Source organism: Lontra canadensis, unplaced genomic scaffold (genome assembly GCF_010015895.1).
Source record: "Lontra canadensis isolate GAN:19392208 unplaced genomic scaffold, GSC_riverotter_1.0 scaffold30, whole genome shotgun sequence".
In the NCBI taxonomy this organism is placed as follows: Eukaryota; Metazoa; Chordata; class Mammalia; order Carnivora; family Mustelidae; genus Lontra; species Lontra canadensis.
In genome coordinates, this window is record NW_022631024.1 from 11,201,623 (window position 1) to 11,213,720 (window position 12,098).

Below are 12,098 nucleotides of genomic sequence, written 5' to 3' on the forward strand. Positions count from 1 at the left end.
CTGATTCTCCCTCTCCCACTCCCCATGCTTATGTTCCCTCTCTTGCTGTGTCTCTGTCAAATAAATAAATAAAACCCTTTTTAAAAATGATAATTAAAAAAAGAGTCAAAGTGAGAGTAGAAAAATCCAGCAAAACCTGTCCCCCACCCCACCCCGGACAATCTGGGCTGGGGAGAGAATGTGGCAGGCTCCCTGAGAAGGAAGAGATAGTCTAGGGGTGGCAAAAGGGATGGCAAACATCCTCGAGGACCCTTTTGGAGAGGTTAGAATCAGACTCTCCCAATCCCAAGGGCAGAACCTGGGCCAGTGAAATACTTCTGCTGCCATGGTGACCATGATCCACCACTCACGCCCTCCCTTCCCCCACCACGGACCAAACCCTCTGCCCAGACCCTCAGCCTCCACTGGGCATGGAGTTGGACTGCCCTGGGGCACTAGGTTCTTTCCACGTTGTGAGGTATCCCCCGCTGCGGGCTGCTTGGGTGAGCCTGGCAAAGGACATTCAGAGAGTCATGTTTGGATTTTAGGCTTGTGGCTGTCACAAGCTCTCCCACTTCTCTGAGGGCTTACTGCTTGCCAGGAGCCCTTGCTAGCACCATCTCACTGATTTCTTAGAAGACAAACACTGTGACAGTGCTCATTTTACAGTTGAGGAAACAGGGCCCTGAGTAATCAGGTGACTTGCCTGGTATGCAGAGCTAGAGTGGCAGAACTCGAGTTTAACCCAGACCGGTGGCTCTAATGCCCATCTCTGGGGCAGGAGCTCTGACTTAGACTGGGGGATGGGCAAGGGAAGGCGCCCTGGAAAAGTGATATTTGAGCTAGAGCCCAAGCATCAGGCCAAGAGGATGGGGAGCCCTGTGTACACAGGCCCAGGTTGGGAGAAAAGCTGGAGGGATGGGAAAAAGGGCCCTTGTAGCTGAGTTTGGGGAGCAAGATGGGGGTGGGAGGGCAGCGGACAGGGATAGGATGTGGCAGGAGAGGTGGATATGCTTTGGCTCCTGAGGCCCCTGGAATTCATGGTGGGTAGTTTCAGCCAAAACTCCGCTGTCAAGCAAAAAGGTTTTAATCCTGGGGGCTGGCTCAGTCAGTAGAGCATGTGACTCTTGATCTTCAGGTCGTGAATAGTTCAGGCACCAAGGTGGGCCTAGAGCTTACTTTAAAAAAAGAATCGGTGGGGGGGCCTGGGTGGCTCAGTCCGTTAAATGTCTGCCTTCGGCTCAGATCATGATCCCAGGACCCTGGAATTGACCCTTACAACTTCTCCCCACCCTCCCTTTGCCCCTCCTCCCTGCTTGTGCTCTCCTGCTCTGTCAAATAAATAAAATCTTTTTTTTTCTTTTTTTTTTTTAAGAGAGAGAGCATGAGTAGGGGGAGGGGCAGGCAGTGAGACAGGGAGAGAATCTTAAACAGGCCCCATGCCCAGCATGGAGCCGGACATGAGGCCTCTCACGACCCTGAGATCATGACCTGAGCCAAAAAAAGAGTCAGATGGTTAGCTGACTGAGCCACCCCCAGTGGTGGTGCCCCCCCAACCAAAAAAAAAAGATTTTAACCTGAGCTCCAGCTCTACCAGCTGAGTAGTCCCTGGGCTGGTGGCCAAGGTCTGTTCTCAGTGCTCTGGGAGTGATGGGCTGGACTAGGTTAGGTGGTTTTGGGCCCTCCAGGTAGAGCAGGAGCAGCCAGTTGGCTGGGGAAATGCCAGATGGGGCATGGACTCGGGGGCAGGGTTGCCTGCGCAGAGGGAGGGGAGAGGGCCCAGGATCCAGACAGCTCTGGGGAGCTGTGTATGCACCCATGTCTGGGGATGAGGTAGTGGCCTTACAGGCCCAACTCAGTGACCTGGGCCCTTTTGGAGTTAGGATGCGGGTGGTGCCGCCTCAAAGCCACCATTGTCGCCCCTTCTCCCGCCTGACTGTCTGGGACCTAAAATAGAGCAAGAGCACAGTGGATCTCGTGAGAAGAGTCTGGTAAAGAGGTCGGGGTGGGGGTGTGGGGGTGTGTGAAGGGGTGTGAGTCATGGCTGGGAACCCTTGAGTTTGAAGCTCCCAAAGCCCAGCTCCCCCACCTCTCTGCCTCCAGGGAGCCTGGAATCCACTGGACAGTGGCGGGGAGGATGTCTCTATCCCATCCCTGGCCCGTTGGAGGGTGTCTCTGTTCCATCCCTGGCCCATTGGAGGGACTGGGCCCAGCTCTGCCATAGAGGTGCTGGATGACTGGGCCACATATGCCCCTTCAGGGCCTCAGTTTCCCAGATGTACCAGGAGTTAGGGACCTTGGCATCTGCTTGAAGCTCCTGGAATTCATGGCAGATGGTCCTACAGGCCCACAAAGTCAGACAGTCAGACAGGGCTAAGTCTTAGTTCCTTTCCTATTGCCTGAGTGGCCTTGGGCAAGTCCCCCCCCCCCCCCCCCGGCCCACACCACCTTGTGGAGCTTCCGTTCCCTCATCTGTAAAATGAACATTGAAACCAAATCCCATTCTTGTCTGGTATCAGCTTCAACTATCCAGCAAGGAACTCGACAGCTCCTGGAGCCTCCTCACCATCTCCACACCCTCGGATGCCACATTTTGTGCTGCCAAGATGTTAGCAAGCGACCCCACTTTCTCATGCCCTGTGCTTTACACACACTACCTCTGACACACACACCCCCCCCCCCCCCCGCCCCCCCCCCCCCCCCCCGCCCCGGCCACACACACACATTCAGCAGGGCAGAGCTGGGTATCTGTTCCAGCCCCCTCCATGGGAGCTGTTCAGCCTCAGTACTGGACACTCCAGAAGGAAAGAGGTCCTGGCACCAGGGTGGGTTCTCCTGGGCACCTACCCCACGTGCCAGGCCTTGTTCTTGGCTCAAGCCTGCAGTCCCTGGGGGGCGGGAATGTACAACCCCATTGCGCACATGGGGAAACTGGCTCCTCTCAAAGGGGTCTGGGAGCCCTAGGCGAATGACTCGCCTCTGTGCGCGGGTTCAGGCACGCAGTGTTTGGGGCTGGCGTGCCCTCTAGCGGCCGCCGTGCGCGTCGTCTGGCCCCGCGATCCGAGCTGCCCAAGGTCGGGCTGGCGGTGGTGGCCTGCGTGTAAATCCCTAATCCGGGCCGCCCGGAGGTTCTGTCCGTTGCGCCCCACCTCCCAGTAGCTGAGAGCCGTCTCTCCCAACCTGTCCTCTTGGCTTCGCAGAGACTCTGAGGCGGTTGCGCACCCCACCCTGATTGCCATGGAGACCGCTTGTACACAACTTCTCCCATCCCCCTTACCCTGTCCCAAGTGAGGGCTGCAGGCCGGACCAGCGCCCGCCTGGGAGAGAGCCCACCGGGCCGGGCGGCCTGGGACCCATGAACAGCGGGGCCCCAGGGCCGCTGGCCGTGGAGAGAGTGAAATTCTTCAGCAGGCACCGTGGGGAGGTGAGGTCCAGTAGGGCTCTGCTGACTCTCAGCTCCTGTCTTTGGGTCTAAAGTGGTTCCTGATTCTGCCTTGGCTTCTCTGGCCCCCAGCTCCAGATTCTAAGCTCTGGTTCTTGAGGGCTCAAACTCTTGGCCGACTCCAGTGTTCTTTTGACTTTGGCTTTAAAGTGAACTCATGGTTTAGAGTAGGTCTTCAACTCCTAGGTCTAGGCTCCATCTCTAGAATGGGCTCTTGGCTCTGCTCCTAGAAAAGGCTCCAGCCTCTACTTTCAGTGAGGGCTCTGAGCTGCGGGCTCAGGTTTTACAGAATTCTAGAGAGGGCTCCAAGTTCTTGCCTCGGATTGCAAGAGTGGTTCTGGCATTCTGAGCTCTGGTTGTAGAGGGAAGCCTGAAGTCCAAGCTCCCACCCGGGGCTCCTGGGGCAGTGTTTGGGGCTGTTCCTGGAGTCTAAGGTCAGGGTAAGCTGACAGGTGTTTCTTGCCCCAGGCAGGAGCTACTTCTGTGCTCTCCTTCCAGGTCAACTCCTCTGCCTTCTCTCCCGATGGCCAGAGGCTGCTGACAGCATCTGAGGATGGCTGTGTGTATGGCTGGGAGACCCAGAGCGGGCAGCTGCTGTGGAGGCTGAGTGGCCATGCAGGTGGGGCTCCTCAGGCTGGATGTGGATGCGAAGGCCTGTGGTTCTGTCTGGCATTCTGTAGAGCCTATCACAGTGACCTCTGACATCTGACCTGGGCATTCGGACAAGACAGTCTGGGCAGGGCTGGAGCAGTAGGGAAAGGACACAGGACACGGTCCCTCGGAACTTTGATGCCAACAGACCTGGACTCAGATCCTATTTTTTTTGTTTGTTTTTAATATTTTAATCTCTACACCCAACATGGGGCTGGAATGCATGACCCTGAGATCAAGAGTCTCATGCTCTACTGATTGAGCCAGCCAGGTGCCCCAACTCTACTATTGTTCTAAAAATTGTTTAAAGATATACATATTTACCGTCTTAACCATTCTTAAATGCACAGTTCAGTAGTGTTAAGTATGTTCGTTATGCAACTGGTCTCCAGAACTCATCTTGCAAACTGTAAACTCTATACCCATTAAACAATTGGTATTGTTTTAGACCCTGGCGACAACCACGCTTTGTCTCAGTGAATTTACTCTAGGTACCTTGTGTAAGTGGAATCGTTCAGTATTCCTCTTTGTGACTTGCTTACTTCACTTGGCATAACGTCCCTCAAGGTTTCATGTATATGAAACTTTTTTTTGACTGAGATCATAAGTTGTGTCACCTAAGCCTCTATTTCCTTTTCTTTAGAGATAGTTGCTACCCTATGGGACGAGATAATTCAAGCGAAGTGTCTAGCACCTAATAAGGACCCAGTAGATATAACTACTGTAATTATTATTGAGACAAGAAAAAAATCTGGTGATTCCAGGGCAGACTGACTCATGCTAATAATACAGGAAGTCCAGTGCTGGAACTCTGAACCCAGGGTGGGCTCTCAAAAAGTTACTGGGAAGTCCCTGCATTTGCTTTTGGTATTGATTTTACAAATGGGCAAATTAGGGTTGGGGTGTTCTAGGTGAAGCCGTGGAAGCTTGGCTTGCCAGGTAGCTGAAGGGTGAGAGGGTTAGAAGGGAGTGAGAAGGCAAGCAGGTGGTAAGGCTGGGCATTAGCAGGGGCTGGAGAGGAGGGCGGCACCCCGTTCCCGACGGCGGCTGCCTACCCAGGTCCCGTGAAGTTCTGCCGCTTCTCCCCTGATGGCCGCCGTTTTGCCACTACCTCCTGTGACTGTACCATCCGCCTGTGGGATGCAGCAGAAGCTAAGTGTCTGCATGTCCTAAAGGGTAAGCGGGACGGGACGGCCAAGCAGCCAGGCCTGGGTTCCTTTTTAGATCTTGTTGTGTCCCGTTCCACCGTGACCCCTCTCCAACTTCGTATCTGCAGGTCACCAGCGGAGTGTGGAGACGGTCAGCTTCAGCCCTGACTCAAAGCAGCTGGCGTCGGGTGGCTGGGACAAGCGGGTGATGCTCTGGGAAGTGCAGGTGTGTGGAAGGCTGGCCAGGGTGGGGCCTGGGACCAGGAGGAGACACACCCCACCCCCAACAGTGCCCCCAGAAAGGTCGCTCCATCTTCCCTACTGCCCACGCCCATAGCTGGCAATCCATCTCCCCATGAGGTTGACCTGGCCTGGCCTGGCCTCCTCTCCTGTCAAGGCTCAGGTAGTCTCCCCAGACCCTGTGTCATCACCTTACCCATGCAGCCCGCAAGGAGGGCCTGATCTGACCCATCTGAGGCCTAGAATCTGGCACAAGCCTTCTGGGCTGCCCTCCAAGGCTCAGGGCTCTCCCTCTCCTGCAGTCTGGCCAGATGCTGCGCCACTTGGGAGGGCACCAAGACGCCATCCAGAGCAGTGACTTCGCACCCAGCTCAGACTTCCTGGTGAGCCACACCACCTCTGCCCCAGCCCACCGCAAGGGACCTGGAGCCCATACCCACTTTCCCACCTGGGGCGGAGCCGTGGTTAGAATCCCAGACCTTGAGTGACCGCTCTACTGAGCCTGTTTCCTCATCTGTAAGATGGGAAACTCAGCAGGGCTCAGAAGGCCTTTCTCGGAGTCTGGCTACCTAGGAAGCACAATGGTGGGCACGGGTTAGCTGGTTCATGCTCACAGCAGCTGTCTGCAGGCCACTGGCTCCTGGGACTCCACTATTTGCATCTGGGACCTGCGGACGGAGACCCCCGTGAGCTTCCCCCACAAGCTGGAGGGCCACAGTGGTAACATCAGCTGCCTGTGCTACTCGGCATCTGGCCTCCTGGTGAGCTGCGATTCCCTGGGTTCTGGGCTGGTCCCCTGCTGGCTCCAGACCCACGGGCTCAGAGCTGTCTGCTGTGCAGGCTTCTGGCTCCTGGGATAAGACTATCCACATCTGGAAGCCCTCCAGCAGAAGCCTGCTTGCTCAGCTCAAGGGCCATGTTACGTGGGTGAAGAGCGTAGCTTTCTCCCCTGATGAGTCACAGCTGGCCAGCGCCGGTTACTCCCGTACGGTGAGCCCACCCCGCCAGGCCCATCCTCCTGGCGAACGCCTATCCCAACACCTTCCTTCAGCAAGACGTTCTTCCTCAGCCGTTGAGAAATGTCCGTATCCTATTTGCCCTAAATGGGAGGGGTCCACGGGCAGAACCCAGCTGCCAACCACTTCTGTACCTATGGCCTGGCACTAAGGTTTGTGCTGGCCCAAATGCCAGTGGCAATGACTTTTTCTTTTTTAGAGATTTCGAGAGTGCCCAGAGGGAGCATCAGATTCCCCACACTGAGAAGAAGGCCAATGTGGGGCCTGATCCTGGGATCATGACCTGAGCCAAGGGCAGTTGCTTAACACACTAAGCCATCCTGGTGCCTCCCCACTTTGAGAGTGTGTACGGGAGAGGGAGGGGCGGAAGCTGAGAGAGAGAGACAGAGAGTATCTTAAGCAGACTCCCTGCTCAGCCCAGTGCAGGGCTCAAACTCATGACTGAGATCATGACCTGAGCCAAAACCAAGAATCAAAGACTTGACCAACTGTACCACCCAGCTGCCCTTGGCATTGGCATTTTTAAGACTCATCACAGCTTCAGGGAAAAGAAAACTGCACTGCACTGCCCTGAATTTTTACATCAGATATGCTGAGCATGTTAAATACACCGCAGAGAACAAAACCCATGCCACAAGGTTAAGAGGTTGGCTAGGACTCACCCCAAAGTGATTTCAAGGACGTCAGACTTACGGGGTGAGGTCTCCCCACCCTTCTGCTTGTTTTTATTTCCAGGTCAAAGTCTGGGACTGCAACACAGGAAAATGCATTGAGACCCTGAAGGTAAGGCCTGTGGGCGTAGCACCCAAAGGTGCAGTAAAAGGCCTGCCAGGGGGAGGCTGGGGGCAGGCACCACATGGACCCTGAAAGCGAAATGCTTTTGGCAGGGAGTCCTGGATGTGGCCCATGCTTGCGTCTTCACCCCAGATGGGAAACTCTTAGTGTCTGGAGCTGCTGACTAAGCGAGATGCCAAGTGCACTGCTCTATCAAATCACGCAGAGCCTCTGGGATGTAACATCACCACAGGTGGCTCTCAGATCTGAAGCCTGCCTCTGCCTGCCTGGGGCGCGCGCAAGCTGGCGGGATGAACTCATGAAAGGACAGGGAGCGGACCGCCACACCACAGCGCCCAGACCAACCACAACGGAGCCCCCACCAGATCCCCGCGGCCAGGACTGTCACGCCCCCACACCGGGGCACAGCAGCCCACCTCTCCAGCATGGGTACTCAAAACGCCCGCAAACACAAAGCAACACCAGCCAGTTTGTCTGTTTTATTGGCGCCAGTGCTCAGGCTTTGACCGCGTATTTCCGCAGCGGGTAGAGCCGCTCCTTCCGCTGTTGCTTCTTGGTCTTCAGGTTCTCCTCATGCTTGTTCAGCCGCCGGCGCATGGCACGCGTCTTCTTGGGCCGCAGATCCAGGGGCTTGTACTTCTTACCCTGGGTGACCGGAGAGCAGGGGGAGTCTGAGCACCAGGGTTTAGGAGCTACTGTGGCAGCAAAGGAAGCCCCTAAGGCTGGAACTGAGCTGCTGGGGAGCATGGGGAGGATGCCGGAAGTGACTGAGGGAGGCCACTGGGGTGCGGAGGTTACTCTGTAGACCTGAGTGAGGAGGTGTGCTACACCCAGCCCCGCAGGGGACTGAGACCCTGTAGGGGGAACTGCCTTAGTGTGAATCAGACCTGGTCCCTGCTCAAGGAGCTCCCAGCCCAGTGGGAAAGACTGAACAGCTAACAGGGGGCCCACCACTGGGGAGGAGGAAAGAGATTAAGGTTTCACCTAATGACCAGCAACAGCCTGGAAAGCAAGCAATTTGGTGAATACCACTTCCAAGGGGGAGAAAACAGCGTGCACAAAAGCTCCAAGGGATGGCAGCTCAGGTGCTTTCTGGAAACTGCCAATAGCTCAGAGACGGAGGCACAGGACAGGGGTGACAGCCTCAGGGCAGAGAGCTGCAGAAACCAGCTGCACAGATGAGGGTAAGCTCTGAAGTGGGGGTTTGGAAGCTAGTCTTTGTCCACCGATATCCCCATTACCGGCAGCACAGGCAAGGGCCTCATCCATTTCAGACTGAGCCCTCAGAACTCTGCTGTCCACCAGACGAGGCACTAGCCACACATACGGTCCACATTACAAACCCAGGTCTTCAGCCACCACAGCCGTGTGTGGCCAGAGGTTACTGTACCGGACAGTGCAGACACAGAGCATTTCGAGCACCGCAGAAAGTCTATGGGACAGAACTACCAGAGGGCAGAGGCCTCATCTTTATGGCCCTGAGTGCTGCCTGGCAGGGGCTGCACTCACTGGAAGAAGACAATTCTTCCTGACGACCACCTCTGCGGTGCCCACAGAGCCTGATCAGAGTTTCAAGCCCAATTCTCAGGAAGACGCTCCCACACACAAATATACACACATCCAGGGATGACGGCAACCCCCCCCCCAACGCCCGCCCAACAGTACATGCTAGAGTCCCCTAGGCAGCTAGCCTAGGCCCAACACGGTGGCCTTTTTTGACAAGTGAAAGCCTCCAACTAGTCAAACACTAACTGGGATGTTGACGTGAAGCCATTTTGCAGATGTACTCAAAGCCCCTAATCAACCGACTTTGAGAGAGATTATCCCAGGTGATTTAGCAGGCTTGTTTCGATCAGCTCAAAGGCCTTTAATGCAGGGCAGAGGTTCTCCCCCAAGAAATCCCACCTGAGAACAGCAGCTTCAACTGTGTCGTCTTAGTCCTGGCCTGCCATGAACTTCCCTTCCTGACAGCCAGGCCTACTGATTCTGGGCTTATTAGCCAGCCCCCAAAATCACAAAGGCCAATTCTTTGTAATAAATCAGATGCATGTACTCACACATATGAAGTCTTTCAGTGGTTCTGCTTCACTACTTAAGCCCTGGTAACACCAGTATTACGGACAAGATCAGAAAATGGTGGTAAAAATCTCCCAGAAGCACTCAATCCACCCCTCCCTAAGACATGGTTTGGAACATTGACCCAATCACTCCATTAACTATAGGTGACCTGGGCAATTTAACCTCTCTACACCTTGAGGTCCCATCTGAAAAATGAGAGTATCAGGTGCTTGAAAGTGACTGACACAGTGATGGTAAAACAATTTGAAACATTTAAAGGTAATCCTCACAGACTGCCCAAATCCACTCAGCTGGTGAAGATGAATTCCAAACCCAAACTCCAGCCACACTCTTACCACACTGTCGGTACCCCGACAACTGCAGCCCTGAGGATATGCAGTCTGCGAGCCATGCCAGTGGCAAGACGCTGGTTAAAAGGCAAAAAAGCCCATTCCCATGCATCCCAGCAGAAGCTCTTTATACTACCCTTCTGGCCAAGGGAGGGCTGAAACTTTGCTGCCTGCAGCTAAGCTTCTAACTCCCCCAGCCCAGACTCACCTTGTAGAATTTCCTGAGGTTCTCTTTCTGCGTCTGGTTGATGACTGTGAGAACACGGGCGATGGATTTGCGAACAACTCGGCTGCAAAACACAGAGACATCAGTGAAGGTGGTGGAGACATACAATGCTGCCGCCCCCCTCCCTCCTCTCCAAGGCATCTTATTCAGGACCTGACCAGATGTCCTGGATTCCCCACCAGCTCATCCATAATTACCCAGGAGGTACCTAACCCTGTGTTTTGGGGGTTAAGGCCCGAAGACTCTAGGAGGTGGGCATCTTACAAGTAGGGACAAGTAGGACAGGGAAGGGTTCTGAGAATGTATGAAGTATTCATTGAGAAGTGGAGGGTAGATCAGGAAAGATCTTCCACCCCAGGCCACACACACTCAGAGCTATGAAGACCTAACCAGTGCAGACATGAATAAGCTATGGGAAATCCTGCCACCAGCTGTGTGACCAGACTCAGGAGTCACAGGAGTGGCCATTTGGGAGGGAAAAACAAGACGTTTGACATTGCAGAAACGCGATGAGGGGAAAGGAGGAACACAAGAACAGGCTGGGAGTCAGGCTGAATTGGGGTCCTGGTGGGGGATGAGAGAGGGCCACTGGGTTAAACAGCTGGTAAACACAGTCAGCATTCAGCATGCAACCTGTGTGTTCCCCAACTCATCCAACCCCCTCCCAGCACCAGAGATTGGTTGCTGGGGGCCCCATTTTATAGAAGATGGAACACAAAACAGAACAAAAGAGAAACTGGGTGGTGAGGCAGCACACGTTAGGTAGGATGTGGCAAAAGAAAACGTGTGCCCAGTTCAGCAGTCTCCAAACCCACATCCCTTTCACAAGCCCTGATTTTTTTTTTTTTTATAAGGATTTTATTTCTTTACTTGACAGAGATCACAAGTAGGCAGAGAAGCAGGCGGGGTGTGTGTGTGTGTATGTGTGTAAGCAGGCTCCCTGCTGAGCAGAGAGCCCGATGTGGGGCTTGATTCCAGGACCCTGGGATCATGACCTGAGCCGAAGGCAGAGACTTTAAGCCACTGAGCCGCCCAGGCGCCCCACAAGCCCTGATTCTTGATCCGTGTAAATCAGTAAGTTAACTACAACTCAAGGGAGGGGTGGGCCCAAGGCACCCACCTACCAAGTGAGGGGGAAAAAAATCAACTGCTGGTGGAAGGTGGTTAAAAAAGGGTCCAGGTAGATTTTTCCAGGCAGCCTGAAAAAGGGTCTGGAGGGACAATCTGTTCCTTCTCCCGTCACAGAGAAGCTGAGCAAGGGCACTCCAGGCAGAAGGGCAAAATGGTCCAAGGCAGACAAGAGGTCAATCAGACAGCGGTGTCCCATGCGGCTGGGTGCCAGCAAGGGGAGCCTGGGGAGGCTGGTAGGACGGACGTGACATTCCCACCCACGCGTCCGCTCAATGATCACCTAATCCGACGCTGCCTTTAGAGAGCCTCGAAAACCCACACATGCTTCGGATGAACAGGTGTGCCCCACACCCAGAGAACCGGCCTGCACTCACATCTTGGAGAGCTTGGAAGCTGCGCCGCCTGTCACTTTGGCGACGCGCAGTTGGGACAGCTCCACCTTCAGGTCTTCCAGCTGTTTAAGCAGCTCCTCCTTCTTCTTGCCGCGAAGGTCTCGAGCCTTAATCTTGGCCTGAAAGCAAGTACAGGTGTGCTTCAAACACCACCCTATAGGGCCGCCTCCCTCCCCCAACCCCCCTCAGCAGCCACCCTCCCTGGCCTGACAGCCCCAAGAGGGCGCGCCAGGGCCAGCTTCCCTCGCCGAGGCTGTGCCTTGGGCAGGGTGACCGACGCCCCGGCGGGCCCGCCTTCACCCAGGTCTGCCGCGAGGCTGAGCCGCTACCCCCATTCCGCAGACTGGAAGACGGAGGCGCCGGGAGCGCGGGCCCAACCCAGCAAGGGGAGAGGGCGGGAGACCGGCTGTGGCGGCACGAGGCCACTCCGCATGGCGCCTTACAAGCCCGGCTGGCAGATGGGACCCCAGTGCTCACCTCGAGTTCCCCACCCCAGGACCCGAGCCCCACAGCGCGCGGATGGCACCCGATTCCACCGCCCTCACCATTTCTGCACGACCTGCCACAGCCGCCGCCGCCGGAAAGAGGCCGAGGGAAAGAGGAAGGGGCGGGGCTGACCTCCACGACTACTGCCGGGTGGCGGCGGGTGCGGCCAATGGCCCCGCAGCGA

At 55.5% G+C, this 12,098-nt stretch overlaps 2 protein-coding genes across 3 annotated transcripts; one reads left to right on the top strand and one right to left on the bottom strand.

Annotated features, from left to right (window-relative positions):
• The first annotated feature begins 3,263 nt into the window (after nucleotides 1–3,263).
• Nucleotides 3,264–7,487, top strand: WDR38 (WD repeat domain 38). 2 transcript variants are annotated; one of them, XM_032866375.1, is made up of 9 exons: nucleotides 3,264–3,403; nucleotides 3,920–4,040; nucleotides 5,132–5,248; nucleotides 5,349–5,446; nucleotides 5,763–5,843; nucleotides 6,090–6,221; nucleotides 6,301–6,450; nucleotides 7,212–7,259; nucleotides 7,364–7,487. In XM_032866375.1, the coding sequence occupies exons 1-9, from the start codon at nucleotides 3,335–3,337 to the stop codon at nucleotides 7,436–7,438; spliced, it is 891 nt and encodes a 296-aa protein (XP_032722266.1). In that variant the 5' UTR covers nucleotides 3,264–3,334; the 3' UTR covers nucleotides 7,439–7,487. The 2 variants fall into 2 exon arrangements, with proteins under 2 accessions (XP_032722266.1, XP_032722267.1); XM_032866376.1 differs by lacking the exon at nucleotides 6,301–6,450.
• Nucleotides 7,488–7,728: 241 nt separating this feature from the next.
• Nucleotides 7,729–12,098, bottom strand: RPL35 (ribosomal protein L35). Its single transcript, XM_032865834.1, has 4 exons — nucleotides 11,974–12,098; nucleotides 11,411–11,547; nucleotides 9,888–9,969; nucleotides 7,729–7,916 (listed from the first exon to the last, which is right to left on the bottom strand). The coding sequence occupies exons 1-4, from the start codon at nucleotides 11,974–11,976 to the stop codon at nucleotides 7,767–7,769; spliced, it is 372 nt and encodes a 123-aa protein (XP_032721725.1). The 5' UTR covers nucleotides 11,977–12,098; the 3' UTR covers nucleotides 7,729–7,766.

What these genes read in the sequence shown, in the direction of transcription:
- RPL35 (XM_032865834.1), bottom strand. An exon ending in GCTTCCAAGCTCTCCAAGAT is followed by an intron (nt 9,970 to 11,410) that starts GTGAGTGCAGGC and finishes TGTGTTTTGCAG; the next exon opens with CCGAGTTGTTCGCAAATCCA. An exon ending in ACCTCAGGAAATTCTACAAG is followed by an intron (nt 7,917 to 9,887) that starts GTGAGTCTGGGC and finishes CCGGTCACCCAG; the next exon opens with GGTAAGAAGTACAAGCCCCT.
- WDR38 (XM_032866375.1), top strand. Translation starts at nt 3,335, where the DNA reads ATGAACAGCGGGGCCCCAGGGCCGCTGGCCGTGGAGAGAGTGAAATTC. An exon ending in CACCCAGCTCAGACTTCCTG is followed by an intron (nt 5,844 to 6,089) that starts GTGAGCCACACC and finishes AGCTGTCTGCAG; the next exon opens with GCCACTGGCTCCTGGGACTC. An exon ending in ACTCGGCATCTGGCCTCCTG is followed by an intron (nt 6,222 to 6,300) that starts GTGAGCTGCGAT and finishes TCTGCTGTGCAG; the next exon opens with GCTTCTGGCTCCTGGGATAA.